The sequence below is a fragment of the Heterobasidion irregulare genome (assembly GCF_000320585.1).
Source record: "Heterobasidion irregulare TC 32-1 unplaced genomic scaffold scaffold_06, whole genome shotgun sequence".
Taxonomy (NCBI): Eukaryota; Fungi; Basidiomycota; class Agaricomycetes; order Russulales; family Bondarzewiaceae; genus Heterobasidion; species Heterobasidion irregulare.
Genome location: NW_009258202.1, coordinates 448,370 through 462,505, shown reverse-complemented (window position 1 = coordinate 462,505; position 14,136 = coordinate 448,370). Strand labels below are relative to the sequence as shown.

General features: G+C 58.1%; 6 protein-coding genes across 6 annotated transcripts; 2 read left to right on the top strand and 4 right to left on the bottom strand.

Moving 5' to 3' along the window:
* Window positions 1-372: 372 nt before the first annotated feature.
* HETIRDRAFT_150441 (uncharacterized protein) lies at window positions 373-1,833 on the top strand (the record flags this gene model as incomplete). Its single annotated transcript, XM_009548858.1, has 3 exons — window positions 373-863; window positions 1,004-1,732; window positions 1,807-1,833. Exons 1-3 carry the CDS (start codon window positions 492-494, stop codon window positions 1,831-1,833), a joined length of 1,128 nt encoding a protein of 375 aa, XP_009547153.1. The 5' UTR covers window positions 373-491.
* Window positions 1,834-1,983: 150 nt separating this feature from the next.
* HETIRDRAFT_169151 (uncharacterized protein) lies at window positions 1,984-2,181 on the bottom strand (the record flags this gene model as incomplete). Its single annotated transcript, XM_009548857.1, has 1 exon — window positions 1,984-2,181. One exon carries the CDS (start codon window positions 2,179-2,181, stop codon window positions 1,984-1,986), a length of 198 nt encoding a protein of 65 aa, XP_009547152.1.
* A 1,290-nt stretch (window positions 2,182-3,471) lies between these two features.
* Window positions 3,472-5,815, bottom strand: HETIRDRAFT_154778 (Na(+)/H(+) antiporter; the record flags this gene model as incomplete). Its single annotated transcript, XM_009548856.1, is given in 12 exon segments — window positions 3,472-3,650; window positions 3,824-3,968; window positions 4,122-4,126; window positions 4,139-4,420; window positions 4,499-4,651; window positions 4,735-4,773; window positions 4,839-5,006; window positions 5,064-5,165; window positions 5,231-5,483; window positions 5,538-5,570; window positions 5,694-5,744; window positions 5,795-5,815. The coding sequence occupies 12 exon segments, from the start codon at window positions 5,813-5,815 to the stop codon at window positions 3,472-3,474; spliced, it is 1,431 nt and encodes a 476-aa protein (XP_009547151.1).
* Window positions 5,816-6,755: 940 nt separating this feature from the next.
* Window positions 6,756-7,536, bottom strand: HETIRDRAFT_384908 (uncharacterized protein). The gene is made up of 6 exons (XM_009548855.1): window positions 7,521-7,536; window positions 7,398-7,455; window positions 7,266-7,332; window positions 7,140-7,198; window positions 7,019-7,074; window positions 6,756-6,956 (listed from the first exon to the last, which is right to left on the bottom strand). The coding sequence occupies exons 1-6, from the start codon at window positions 7,521-7,523 to the stop codon at window positions 6,873-6,875; spliced, it is 327 nt and encodes a 108-aa protein (XP_009547150.1). The 5' UTR covers window positions 7,524-7,536; the 3' UTR covers window positions 6,756-6,872.
* Window positions 7,537-10,211: 2,675 nt separating this feature from the next.
* On the top strand, window positions 10,212-10,508 carry HETIRDRAFT_451999 (uncharacterized protein; the record flags this gene model as incomplete). The annotated part of the gene is made up of 2 exons (XM_009548854.1): window positions 10,212-10,304; window positions 10,365-10,508. The coding sequence occupies 2 exons, from the start codon at window positions 10,212-10,214 to the stop codon at window positions 10,506-10,508; spliced, it is 237 nt and encodes a 78-aa protein (XP_009547149.1).
* Window positions 10,509-11,898: 1,390 nt separating this feature from the next.
* On the bottom strand, window positions 11,899-13,373 carry HETIRDRAFT_44883 (uncharacterized protein; the record flags this gene model as incomplete). Its single annotated transcript, XM_009548614.1, has 6 exons — window positions 11,899-12,109; window positions 12,170-12,518; window positions 12,577-12,755; window positions 12,804-12,909; window positions 12,966-13,198; window positions 13,258-13,373. Coding segments are annotated over 6 exons (1,194 nt in total), but the record flags the coding sequence as incomplete, so codon positions are not given.
* Window positions 13,374-14,136: the final 763 nt, after the last annotated feature.

Here is a 14,136-nt window from a genome sequence, read left to right as displayed (position 1 = left end):
TGTACTGTAGGACCGTATTCTACGATGATGTCGATCTTGCTGCAGTCGTCGGTACTCCCGCGGTTGCCGCCACGGCGTGTGCCGCAAGGCGCCACACCGGTCGACTTCCTATCGAATGCTTTTCGAGCGATCCTGGCCTAAGTCTAGCACGCTCGCTTGAGCCTCAAAAAATATGACACCGTCTGTCTCCCGAAGCGCAATAAACTCGGCCTGTGAGAACTTGAGCGCGTCGGCTGAGTACATGGGGCAGGATGGGAAAGGGCAGAAGGGCTCAGGCTTTGTAATCACGGTTGCGTCGACATTCCAGGCTATTACCGTGTCCCAGATCGCAGACCCCGGGTGCGGCTCTGCAACGCACGACGCCCCTTCCTCGCCATCCTCGCCACCCGCAGACGACGACCCCCAACCCCCGCACGAGACGGCGCCGCCCACAACGTTTGCGACCACCACCACCATCATAGCACTCGCACCTCGCCTCTGATTCATCAGCCATGGCGTTCGACAGCGCGACGCAGGGGCGCAGCGCCTCGCCGCACCCGCTTCCCTCGCTCCCGCCCTCCCCGAGCGAGGCGGACCTCGGCCGGCGGAGCGCCTGGGACGAGCACGAGATCGACGACGGCGATGGCGACGGCGACGGCGACGACCACAACGACGACGAATACGATGAGCTCGAAAACGAGCCCCGGACGCCCACGGCGCACAGCGCGCGGGGCACCAAGGGCAAGGGCAGGGGCTCCGCGGGGCCGCTCGCGGCGACGTACGCAGAGGGCGGGACGGACGAGGCGCTCAGGGAGATCGACGGCGCGCAGGGGCACTACCCGCCCACGACGGACGGCGACGCAGAAACGCGGCGGATCGAAGAGGTGCGTTGCGCTCGTCGCCCGAACCCCGCCCCCACACCCACACGCCTCCCGCGCCGTCCACGCACTCACGTCTCGCATCCCCGCTTCTCGCTCGCTACCGCCCTTCGTAATGCTCCTACGCACGCACCCACGCACACTAGACTCTCAGGCGCTGGGAAGTCGCAGAACGCCAACGGCGGAAATCCGCGCGCGATGCGGTCGCCGCCGCAGCCTCCGCCGCCGCCTCCGCCTCCGCCGCATCGTCCTCACCCACAACCGCCGCGGCGCCCTCCGTCGTCGCCGACGTCGCGCGGCGCGCCTCGCACCTCTGGGCCTCGCGCAGCTCGCGCGCGCCCACCGCCGGCGTCGGCGCTCACCACGCCCTCCACACCTCCGACGACGCCGACGCCGACGCCGACGTCGACGCCGTCCCGCTCTCCACCCTCGCCGGCCCTCACGCCCTCTCCCCGCCCCTCCCGCTCTCGCCCACGCCCTCCCGCCCGCCGACGCCCCCCTCCGCCGCGACGCTCACGCCCGAAACCGAAAACCCCTTCCGGGACCCCTACGGCTCCTCCTCCTCCTCCTCCCTCTTCGTCAACGCCCAGCCGCCCGCCTCCACGCCGCCCTCCGCGTCCGGGCCCGGCGCGGGCGCAAAGCCGGGGTTCGCGCCGCCCGAGCCGCTCGGGCTGCCGCAGCCACGGACGCCGCCGCCGCGCACGGCGACGCCGCACGCGAACCGGCCGCCGGAGCCCATGCCGCCGGCAGCGTTGACGAGGACGGGGGGCCGAGGGGCGCGCGGCGGGGAGGAGGCGGGGGAGAAGCCGGTGCGGTGGTGGACGGAGTGGTTGTGCGGGTGCAGCGAGGGGCCCGATCGGGGAGGCGACGCCCAGGTCCGTCCGCTGCCTGCCCGCGCGCGTTCTTCCTTGTTCGGCCGCTCACGCCTTCTTTTGCTTTCCCCCTGCAGGCGGGCCGGACGAACCCACTCGAATGAACGACTGTATCTCTGCCGTGCTCGTCTCTCTCAGGTTGTACGTACGCGATCCGACCCACCCCTTCTCGCCCTCGCCTGTTCATATGTGCACTCCCCACCCATAAATTAAACCCAGAGCAGCGGACACGGACATTCCTTGCTAGCTAGCTGTCACTCCTCCACCCCCGTCACGCACACCCCCTCCCTCCCACGCACCCGCACCCCTCCTCCTTCTCCCCCTCCCCCCATCTCGTACGTACCCCAACCGTGCTCCTGTATCAGTAGCAGGTCCACACACACACACACACACACGCACGCACGCACGCACGCACGCACCCGCCTGTCTCCCTGCCCCGTCCTGTTTTGCATACCCCGCTCTGCATGTATGGTAATCTAGCCTCCCGGCACGGCAACCTCACGCTCGAAGCGTGACGCCCTTCACATCAGCATCCAACAGCGACGAACGACGAACGACGAACGACGTGCGTGGACGTTCGTAGCTTCCACAACGTCCACATCTGTATCGATGAAATCTCGGCATCTCGACCGCCGCATGTCAGTCAGTATGCCAGTCGCGCGGTGTCGTGCGGTGTCGCGCGGTGTCCAAGAGCGCTCTAACGCCGCCCGCTGCAGCCTCGCGGCAGAACCGAACGCCCGAACAAGACTGGCTACATGCGTCTGGTCTTCCCAGCGCGTCTGCACGACCGCGCACGGGTCCGGATGCGGACGACGGGCAACGGGCGGAAGATCGGCGGCGATAAACGCAGCCTGGCTTCTTCCCAGCTTCCATCCTTCCGCAAATGTCACCCCAACATGAGCGCACATTCGACGCGGAACACACCGCTCGGAACCTGCGCCGACGCGCTCGCGCTTTCGCATTGAAGCAACGTGAAATTTCAAAAGGCTAAGTAGCAGCAGAAGGACCTTGAGCTGGGCCGCGCGCTGGGATACCACACGAAACTGCATCCTCGCGGAGCCTGGTCTAATCGTGTGCTGCGCTCGCCCGGGCCCGAGTCTGAGATCTGAGACCCAGTACAATACGACTCTGCAGCGCACGGCTTCCCACACCGCCCCACCCACCGACGCGCCCAACGGGGGGCGCCAGCGTGTGTTATTGCGCAGAGGGGAAGTGGACGGTCTTGGACAGCGGGGCCGACACGCCCCAGTGGGGCGTGTCCTGCTGCTGCCCGCGCTCGTCCGCAACGTCGCCCTCGCCCTCGCCCTCGCCTTCGCCTTCGCCCTCGGGCGCGCCCCCGCTGTCCTCGCGCTGATGTCCGCGACGGAAGCTGATCCGGTGCACGAGCACCCCAACGACGTCGTCCTGCGAGCGCGCAAGAAAACAAAAAGCGACATTGCGTGAGCGACTCGGCGAGCGACGCAGACGTAGAGCGCGCGAGACGTACAAGATCGACAACCGCACCCGCCGCGCTCCTCGTCCGACCACTCTGTGCCGGCCGAGGCTCGGGTTCAGGCTCAGACCGCGGATCCGGCATGACGCCCCGCATCCCCTCTGCCGCCCTCTCCCGATCCATCTCCGCCATCGGCACCCCCCGCGCGCCCGTCTCCACCTCCTCGATCTCCACGCTCACCCCGTTCGCCGACGCCGTGCCTTTTGCCGCGCCGCGGAACGTTCCCGCGCGCGAGAGGCCGTCCCCGATGTCACCGCCGTCCTCGCGCAGGTGGGCTTGGAACACCAGCTGCGAGGGCGTGCGGGACAGCGCCGCCGAGGCCGGGGCAGAGGCGGGCAGGGACGTGGGGAGGGGCGGGGGCGAGCGCCGTGCCCAGAGGAGCCAGTCGGGCACCTCGGTGCCCCGCGCGGTGAGCGTGCGCGAGAGGGACTGCGTGCGCGAGTGCACTTGGCGCGCGACGGAGAAGAAGGGGATCGAGAGGCCGTCTGTGCGCGCATATACCCATTGGACAAGGTGGTCGGCGCCATTGTCAGTGAAATTGCGACATGGTACGCATGCGCATTCGCGCTGGATGGGTGAATAGGGATAAGGGTGAGACTTACGGATCATGATGGAGCACAGAACAAGGAAGGATACGATCGGGGATAGCGAGTCAATGAGAATCTGCTGCTCCTGCGACGGGTCCTGCGTTTGCTGTTCGAGTTTGGTGATCGCGAGCGTTGAAATAAACACGGCCCCGACGCCGATCTGACATCACAATAAGACTCGAACGAGCAGCTGGCCCGGTGATACCTAATAACACTCACAGGCCCTATTAACCATAACCATCCCCGTCAGTATATCGATTTTCCGCGGACACCGAGATGGTCCCAGCGTATCCCTGATCGAAAAATGAACAAAAGGATATTGTGACCTACCAAAATGCCCGGCGAACAGCGCCTCGCGCCAACCGGAAATCTCCGGAACGAGCTTGTACAAGAGGAGCAAGGGAGGAATCCGCCGCAGCGTGAGGATAGCGACGGTCAACACAACGAGGCGCCAAGGCGTGATGCCCAACGCGGCCTGGTTGAACTGGTCGAACGGGAGCCAGGCGCCAATGTAAATGAACGCAGCGCAGTTCAGAACGAGGTCGATCACGGAAGAGAACACCTCGTCCTCGATCTGTGTGTTGAAGTGGCCGTCCCAGGAGATCGCGCTCCCTGTGGGTCCGATCCCGACACGAAGCGTTAGACGCACTCGTCAAATACGGGGGACGCACAAGTGGGAAGAGGACGCACCGGCGGCAAACGCGGCAAGCAGGTCGTCGCTGCCGAGCGTACTCGTCACCCCTATCGTGAATATAGCCAAAGCGAGATACTGCGCGACATAAGACTCGCGATCAATGAACCCTCTACCGTGGGTGTATTTTATGAGATAGGAAAACATGAGTCCTAAAGAAGGGAGGCCCATTGGGATTAGTCTAGCCATCAACGCGCTGGAAGGGTGGTTGCTCCGCGGGTCACAAAAGATTTACCGATGATAGCCCCGATGACCACTCCCAATATGACTTGGTCTAGTCAAATAGCGCGTCAGTCAACGTGTCCCGGCGGGTTCCTGATGGCCGAGGACAAGACGCACAAAGCCAGCCGATCAACAACCAATCGCGGAACGCGGAGCGGTACGACTCTGTTGAGAGGTAGAGGGAGATCGTCAGAAAGGGATAGGCAAGCCCGTCGTTGGATGCCGACTCCGCAACTACCAGGCGACGCAGGTTCACGGGGACGTGCTTCGTGGCGAATTTTCCACCTGATCATATGCATCCTCAGGTGAGAACTCGAGGGGCGGAATTGTTATAGGACTGACCAACGATGGCAGCAGAGATGACAGGATCGGTAGGTGTGAGACACGCAGAAACGGCCAGCGCCGACGTAAAGTCCAAACTCGGGAACAGGAGATGTATGAACCCTTATGACGATGCAAGTGCGCGTAAGTAGCGCTCTCTTTGTATTACATGCGAAGAACATATTTACCTGCACACACGAGCCAGCCGAACGCCATCGTCGGGACGACCATGATGAGCAAGCTCTTGAAGTGCTTCGCCATGTACGACTGCGGGAGCTCAACGCCAATGGCGAAGAGCCCCGTAGCGAGCACAATGCGCATGACTTCGAGCGTGAGCGCGTTGGTCTCAACATCCCATGAACGCGGGTTGAAAATGTTCGCGACATACGGCCCTATCAGGATGCCGAACGCTGTGCCGAGAACAACTTCGTTGATGTAAAACTGCGGGGATGGATGAAAGGGGAAATCGTGTGGGATGAGAAAGCATGATCGTACCTTCTCTCGGATGAGCAAAGACACCATGCTGAACTAAAAAGAGTATCCCGGTACAATGAGTGCAAGTATAGATAACAACGCACAACAAGCTGTATGGGCGCTCCTCGAGCTTCGGGTACAGCCAAACATCTGCTGTAAGATGGGAAAGACACTGACCGCTACTACAAAACCACCCAAAAGGACGTACGCCAACCCGGGCGTCGTCACCTGTCCGGACGAGTTTGTGAGATGACACGGAAAGGGGATGGAAGACGGACTTGCAATAGCTCCGTTGCCATTAGCGCCTTTTCTATGTAGGCTGAGCACGCTGAGATAATGTTTCTGTCTGTTGCGAGCGAGGGAACAGCTGCGCAGGTCTGGATTAGTTGGAGTTTTGAGATGGCGGGAAACAAGTCGCCAGAGAGACTTTGCACGTTATCTTGACATAGCGAATACGACAGCACGTGACACGGCGCGTCTACGCGTCGGCAAGTTTGCGGCAAGAGCCTGTTCTTGTGGTGGCGCCACGCCTCTGACAATTTTTCGGTCCGAAATAGACAGTTCCATTCTTACGACTGATAGAGGAATACTTGGGGGGAGTTCTATGCTCAAACAAGGTCGAGACCCGACCGACGGCTTACGACTGTACATGACGTCGTCTCCTTTGCCTGGGCTCTAATTACTGGCAATGAAACCTAGACAATTAAAGTTTTCCGGGCACCTTGTGGAAGATGACGATTTCGAAGACTGGAGTTGGACTGTGGCACTCAGGGACTGGATTTGAGGTGCTGAGTTCCAACTTCTAAGTCGCCGACCTTTCAGACCTCTTCGGGCCTGGGTCTACCCCACAGCCGCATGCTCGGAAACCAATGACCACCCCCGATTTATTGGCCCAAGGCGGTCCGGGCGCATCTGCGATCTGCACATGATTCGATCGCATCCATTTATCTGTATCGGGTTTTGGTCTTTTCGACTGCAGTCATAGCAGAACGAGGCGCATGCGCCGATAATAATCGATGGTCTCTGCTGTCGGCAGGGCGGAGCGCTATAAACGCTTCGAGATGATTACACAGAAGCCAACGTCGGGAAACCACGGAGATCAGTTGCACAGCGAACGCGCGCGCGCCGACGGCAGACCAGGGGCGGATCATCTCCCGATGAGGCACACTACGGCTGTGTTCAGACCAGCGCACGCGGGCAAAATGGAGAGGAGGAAATGACCATACAGAAACGGTGCGAATCGATAAAGAAACAGAGATGTAATGTCACAAGAGAACATGCGCCCAAGTCGAGTCCATAACCTGAAAATACAACGCCCTCCCGCGATGGGAGGGGGACACCCAAACCAACCACCTATTAGTTGATCTTGAGTAGCTCCACCTCAAACTTGAGCGTTGAATTGGGCGGTATCACTGGTGGGAATCCTCGCGCGCCATATGCCTATGTCACCCAGCGCTCGTGAGTTCCCAGAGCGGATCATACAGCGGAATGGGGAAACGCACATAATCAGGCGTCGCTGTGAGAATAGCTTTTTCGCCCAAGGACAGTCGTGGTACACCTGATCGGATCGATAATCAGCTGGCCCATCCAAGAATAGAGCGCACAGCAACGAGAGAGACGCACCCTCGTCCCAGCCTTTGATAACTTTTCCTACGCCAATCTCAGTCTCAAAGGGAGAGCCGCTGCAACGAGGCGCGCGTGCGTCAGGGAATGAAGACTCAGCGGCTTCGTGAGATGAAGGGGACTTGCCGATCTCTACTCGAATCAAACTTCTTCCCGTCAATGAGGGTGCCCACGTAGTGTATTGTGACCTTATCTGCGGTATGTGGATGGGCGGTCAATAACACGATCGGAGAGCGGGGAGGAAGGCAAACGACGTACCGCCTCGTTGAGGGAAGGTAGTGCCGTCGCCGGGGGAGATGCTTTCGACAGTGACGCCCTGGGGGAGGATCATGAGCACGACGGCGGCGGCGGTGGGGGTGCGCAAGGCAACAAGGGGCTCACCATGATGGAAGGATGCGAAGGAAGGCTAGGATAATCGGATGTGTTATATAGGGAGGCGCATAGCGGCTAGGGACTTATAACACTGACGGATGCGGAGTACGGATCTTGATCCGATCTGGCGTCATCCGACCCCATTTGAGCCTTTTAAACTGTTATCGATGTCGATGCCACTTTTCCAACCTCTCCCTGCCTTTCCTCGCAACTCTCTCCGTCGTTCGCTGGCTCCGGGAACTCATCGATTTCGGTTTGAGCGCACTGTCCACCCGTGTGGGTCGCTCCAGCCTTTCTTGGACACACTGGCCCGAGCCATCCAACTGGCAAACCTTTTTCTCTGCTTCTTCGTCACCTGCTCTCCCGTTCGATGAACCCTTCTTTTCTATCGGCAGACCATCTCGTTCTGGCCTATCGCCTCGCTGGCCCTCTTCCAAGCACCTCCTCGCGCACCCACACCCGCGCATCACACTTTGCATTCACAGCGCACTCCACCGACCGGTTTCCTCGTTCATCGTGCACTGAGGGTATGAAAACGCTCGATGTAATATTCAGAGCTTATCTTTCTTATCTGTCCTCACCCGCGCTCTGTCTCGCTCAGCCGCGCGTCTAAGCTCAGGATCCAGAGCACCGACCGTCTAGCAAAAGGCGTCCGTATGAGTGACTTCGGCGAACAGTGCCTAATCGAGCAACGCTGAGCTTTTGTGATCGAGTGACCTGTTTGTGACAACCATCACAATGACAGTGAACGAGTCTCACTCTGGCCGAGGATCACATATGACCGTATTCGCTTCACAGTGGTTTCTCCGACATATTCATTGCATTTCTTCATCAGGAGAACCGTGCACTCATCCATATTCGTCGAGACGGTGTTGGCCGTCAGCTCAAATGGTACACGATCGTCCGGGTTTGCGATCCCCTGCCAGATGTTTCTTCTATCTAACAGCATCTATCCGCTCCTCTCAACGTTTTCATTGTTCCACGTCGGTACATTCTGAACCCACAGTCCCAGAGGGGCAGGAACTGTATACTGATGCATGTTCGATAACTAAGGATATCTAGCCGACCAGCGCTCGCCTCCTCTTCGGTGACTTTGCCAGTCTAGATCTGTGGACAAACTTCAATCGGGCGCATGGAGATCTGCGAAACGAGGCAGAACGTCGTGGTGGCGTAGGGTGGCGTACCGGGCCAAGTAGTTTTTACTGACGACGGCGACCAATAGGCGATTGTTCCCAGATCTTGCAGGCCCTGATAACCCCTCTTGGAGCCAACGTGACCGATCGGTATCCGTCCTCTGCGTTGCATCCGCCCACCACGGGCTTGATTGAAAGAACGAAGTGGACACATCCAGAGTCGAAGCTGGTGACATCACCTACGCCTTCGCCATTGGACGCTAGGTGCGGCGACGTCGTTGTTCCATTGGCATGAGCCCTTGTGTGTCTGGCCAGCGATGATGCCAGGCCCCACTTTACTCGTTCAGCAGACAACTTGCGCGATAGACGTCTTCTATGGTATTCGTGCACGCCCGAACAAACGTGGGGTGCTTCGACAGTCTCGACTTTTGTAGATTGGGACTGTTCTCGGTCGCATCATCACAATCGAGGATTAGACCCTCCATATTCTTAGGGCGTTCTCAGATCGACGGACGAAGTTTCCACTCGCGCATCACATCGCGACGAGAAACCATCCGAGAGAAAGGAGAGCAAGTGGACAGAGCATCTCTTCTCTCATTCACTCCCTTATCGTATCAGCGTCTCCCGAAGACACAGACTGATGTACGTACTTGAAGCAGTTCCACGAACCCCACAGGGGGCCGCGGAGTTGCTTGCTTGACCGCCGGAATCGGCGCGCAATTCGCCACCTTCTGTTGCGTCCGACTTGAAATCCTCGAGGCCGATCCCCCACACAAGGTATCAGTGTAGACATGCGCCAGCAGCGAATCAAAGTGCGAGGCATACACTTGGATGCGATTGGCTCGCACGCCTGGCCACCGCGTGTGCCGGTCGCTATCGGGCGTGTCGCGCAAAAGGAGGGTTCATGACGCAGCATGGGCCAGCCGGTGGCGCCACTGTGGCGGAAGGCTAGACGAGGAGCGCGCTGCGGCTGGGACGTGATAAACACATTCGAGAAAAGGTATTACACATACCCTCGCTTGCACTCCGTCCCGGAGGCTTAGGGCGACAAGGGGCCAGAACGCACAGGGCGAAAAACATATTTGGGGTGTTGTCTCCTCGCGCGTAATGAGGAACGTGCTACCGACTCAACCGATATCTGATCGCTGGGGGGCATATAAGCGAACGTTGCCGCGGAGCGAGGGCGCGCTCAGAAAAAGCGAGCCATTGTGCCGCATCACTTTTATCTCATAATCACGTGTGTGTTTTGCAATGGCTAAAGCTCACATACGGTCAGCTGGGGGCTGTAGAATTTGTATCGCTATCAGCTAGGGAAACTCTTCACAAGAGAAAGGAACTTACCACTCGAGAAGAGTGAACCCTTGTAGGAGCCATATTTAGCGGACATCGACCCGGAAGCGGTGGATTCGTCCTCTTCTAATACCGTACGTGAGCGCAGATACAGGCTTAGACAAACTCGAATCGAAGACGGGGAAGTGGGTCAAGTACCTTCTCAGCTTCGTACTTCTCGCCAAAGAGAGGACGGCGGCCCCTATTCAGCTTTGCCCGATGGGCCTACGAATCAAACATGTATCCGGGCTGTTACGGCAAGCTTCCAGCCAACCGCGCGTTCGGCGGCCCGCACGGCCCCATCTTGGTCGACAGCGACATCTGCATATGGGTTTGAGCTGGCAGCGGGGCGGGATGCGATGGCGTTTTGGGCACGCACCGAATGACATAGATCGTCCCGAGCCCCCTAATCGAGGACGCATTACTCGCCGAATTGGTTATTCGCGACGTAGAAGACATCGTTCGGCACGCGCCCGTGCGCGATGCCATTGCTTCCCCAGATGTTTTCCACAGCGATCGTGGAAGCACAGGTTGAGGATCTTTCTCAGACGCGCCGGAACACTAAGACGCTGCTCGCTTCAGGCTGCATGTCCGGAGGTGGCTAGACCTGCGAAACACACAGACACGTACATCGCCCCGCACGAGACCAATACACATGTACACCACACCTGCACGCACGCAAATAAGTCGAGAGAAGCTGTGCTCTCTTCTTAGGGTGATATGGAAAGAACAGAAGATTGATAGGAGAAGTGGCAAGAGACAAGACACGCACATAGCCAATTTTGTGCCCATGACTGCTTGTCACGAAGAAGCGCTTCCCATCCTTATCTGGTGCGACCGCGGACCCATCCGACAAAGCCCACGCGTCCGCCGGACTATTCCTGCCATGCATCGTCGAAGACTTGGACACCAGAGTCCGCGCCGATGTCCTGTGCTCTGCCTCCACGAGAGGGGCGACGTTCGAGGACGTAGATGGATGCTTTAGAGGATCAAGAGACGATGTCCTTGCCATACATTGAGGAAGGAATCAGGTTCGATTTCTCCTGAGGGGAGTTGTGAAGGGGTAGAGAGTCGCAACGTAGTCGTCACCAGGTTTGCTCGCCCGTTGACGATGCCCGTTGACAGCGCCCAATAAACACCGCTTATAGGTGTTGGGCATGCAAAGGCCAAGGCCAGAGGCTGCGCGCAGCATCATCTACAAGAACACAGCCCACACCATCGTTCTGATAGCCATGACCACAAAGATGACCGGGCTCACCTGTACATGCCTAAACCTCTTCTAAGGATCGTGGTGCCAACAACAGCTTCATACAATAAAAATCTGCGACGATGGCGGACAGAAAGGCGTTTAGAAAAAGCTAGATGGCAGTCATGGTGGTGCGATTCAGCGAGGAAAGAAGGCTCGGGGTTTCGCTAACCAGTGCAGTAACTAAGTGATGTTGCCAGGTGCGAGCGAAGGAGCGCCGGATATGAGCGCTTGTTCCAGGTCGCTAAATGCATTCAGGAAACTAGGCAGCATAACTTCTCGAGTAAAGTAGACTGAATCGATGGATGCTTTTCCATTGAAACAAGGCAGGGCGGAGAGGTGATGACAACAGGATAAGTAATAGCTAGTGGGTCTCCGTGTAGCATCTCTTCCTGATTATTGAGACGGGCTTTGGCCGGCCCGAAGGCAAGATTTGAACACGTTCGATGTTGCAGTCCTGAACAGATCTGTGCAATCACCTACAATCACTCGCGCAGGGATGTGGTAAATCTTGTGCTGATCAGGGTCATGCGCTTGTATCGCAGATCTTTTTGCGATGCCTTTCACCTCGGATGACGGGCCACAAACCTCACCGTCGAAGCGGGCTTGTTAGTTAAACACAAGCTGGGCATCGATGGCAAGCATTGGGGTGAGGTGGACGATTGCCGTCTTCCGGCATTTATTTCTCGCACCCTGGGCAGCAATGTACTACATCGTGCACGAACACGTCACAGTCTGTGCAGAAATCGTGGTGGCAGTCTGAACAGCGATAGCGACCTAGCGGACTCATGCCCTCGGTCAACACGGTCGTGGCTCCCTGCAGCTGTTCGAACGGCAGGGCGCACGCATGACAGCTCGCAGCCGGGCTGGGCGTATCATCGAGCGTGGTGCTGTCGACGATCGTCAACGCCAAAAACAACAAAGCACGAATGGAGATAACGGATGCTTACACAGCAGCATACGGCTTCACCGGAAACAGGTGGTGATAGCTCCGCGCGAGATGCGGCGAGCTCACGATCATGAGACCGCAGATGTCGCAGTCCGTCGGCACGTCGCAGACCTTCGCGAGGCAGCGCGGACACAGAAATCCCGCGCTGCGCAGGTCCGCATGGCACACGCACAGCGAAGGCGGTGACGTGTCTGGGAGGCGCGACGGGAACCCCATCATCATGAGGTCGGCCGCCGGGTTCGCCGTACCCCCTCCGGCAGCGCGCGGAACCGCTCGTTGTGCCGGCGGAGGGATTAATTCAAACAGCAGATCCTTGAAATGTCCCTCGTTCATGGCGACACCGAATTGGCCTGCCATACACAGGTTTTCGAATATACGACGAGCGTGGTGGTGGCGTCAGTGACTTACCGCCTGTTTTATCGCACAGCTCGCGGCAGATCTTCATTTCCGCGGCGAGCGCGACGACTGATATGCGAATTTTGTCTTTGACGCAGGTTTGGAGGGTGTCATAAACATCCCCGGGATCCACGGTTGTCAGAGAGCCGAAAATAATGAGGATTTCTCGTGAAGAGTGTGTTGGGAGATGGCTTCAAAAGCATTCAGGACGTGATTTCTGAATAAGAGATTTGTTGTACCTCATGCTGCTGCGAGCCATCTCAATGGCATTTTGTAAACTTGGTTCCCCGACGGGCTCTAATTTGTGTCGTTCTGACAAGGCTTTCAGAATGTCCTGGGGGTTTCCTGAGAGAGCGCAAGTACCGTTAGACCGATGACGTGTTAGAGGCCTGCGCGCATACCAGACATCTCGCCGATCCGTTCTCCAAGCCCGCTGCGCATCCCCACAATGCCAACCTGCCCTAAAGGATTCTGGTCGAACCATTCTGTGACAAACTCACGGGTGTATTCTAATGTAAGGTCAAACCGTGTCGGACGCAGGTCACGGTCCATCATGGAGGATGAAAGGTCGAGTAGAATGATCAAATGTCGAATAATCGTGCGGCGGATGGCGGCGGCAGGCGCGAGGAGCCTGCTCGATTTTAGAAACACCCGACACAGAAGGCAAGGATGCTCGTGAAGGATGCGCCGTACCTCCGTCGCCTCCCCCTCGCCATAAGCTCTGCCACAGCTCCTTGCAAACTTCCGCCCTCGTCTTCTTGCACAGTGTCCCATGAGCGCGTGTAAGATGCCTCCCATGCGTAGGATTGCTTAGAAACGGCGAGACCATCCCATCAAGCAGTGCTGGATCAAATTATGAGCCACAACGGGAGCTATGGGTAGAAAAGACGCACGTCTTTCGCCTTCGCTTTCGCCCTATCCTTCTGTAGGTCGGTAGTTTTCTGTTTGCCCTTGGCCTTACTGCGTCGGCTGACTTCATCAAAGACAGAAACATCAGAGTCTGATTCGGCGTCCATTTTTTCGATAGTAGTGGCAGGTTTCAGTAGTTATGCGAGTTGGTGGTGGCGGCAGTGGGTGTGGCGGTGGCCACTGAAGAGCACCTTCGGAGCCGGTGCTGAACGGTCCGAGTTCCGGGCTGGGCCACATTTGGCCACAGCCGTGTCACTTTCCACCGTCACTAGCCACAGTAAACCGCGCCTCCTTGCAAGCTCATCCATCCATACTACAGCAAAAAAAATGAAAGACTGAAGGTGCAAGTCAAAGCACCCATTTCGCGTATACTCAGCCCTCGGTGATATTGTCATGATCGAGCAATCTCCAAAGATTTACCGACCAGTCACCGTATCCTCCAACTTTTTCGCCTCCTTTACCATTCCCATGCAGGTTTAAGCCAAAATTCATCCATGCAGACATCTCAAAGGCAAGTCGCTCCTATATGCTCTGTTGAGATGACCGATCCGCGTTCGTCACATGGCAGGACCCTCGATGCCGATTTGTCCTACCCTTCTGGGAACACGAAGGCACACATCCAGCGACTTTGTCCCCCAATACCTTACGCGGCGCTTCCATCAA

What these genes read in the sequence shown, in the direction of transcription:
- HETIRDRAFT_384908 (XM_009548855.1), bottom strand. An exon ending in TACCTTCCCTCAACGAGGCG is followed by an intron (nt 7,333 to 7,397) that starts GTACGTCGTTTG and finishes CACATACCGCAG; the next exon opens with ATAAGGTCACAATACACTAC. An exon ending in TTTGATTCGAGTAGAGATCG is followed by an intron (nt 7,199 to 7,265) that starts GCAAGTCCCCTT and finishes GCCTCGTTGCAG; the next exon opens with CGGCTCTCCCTTTGAGACTG.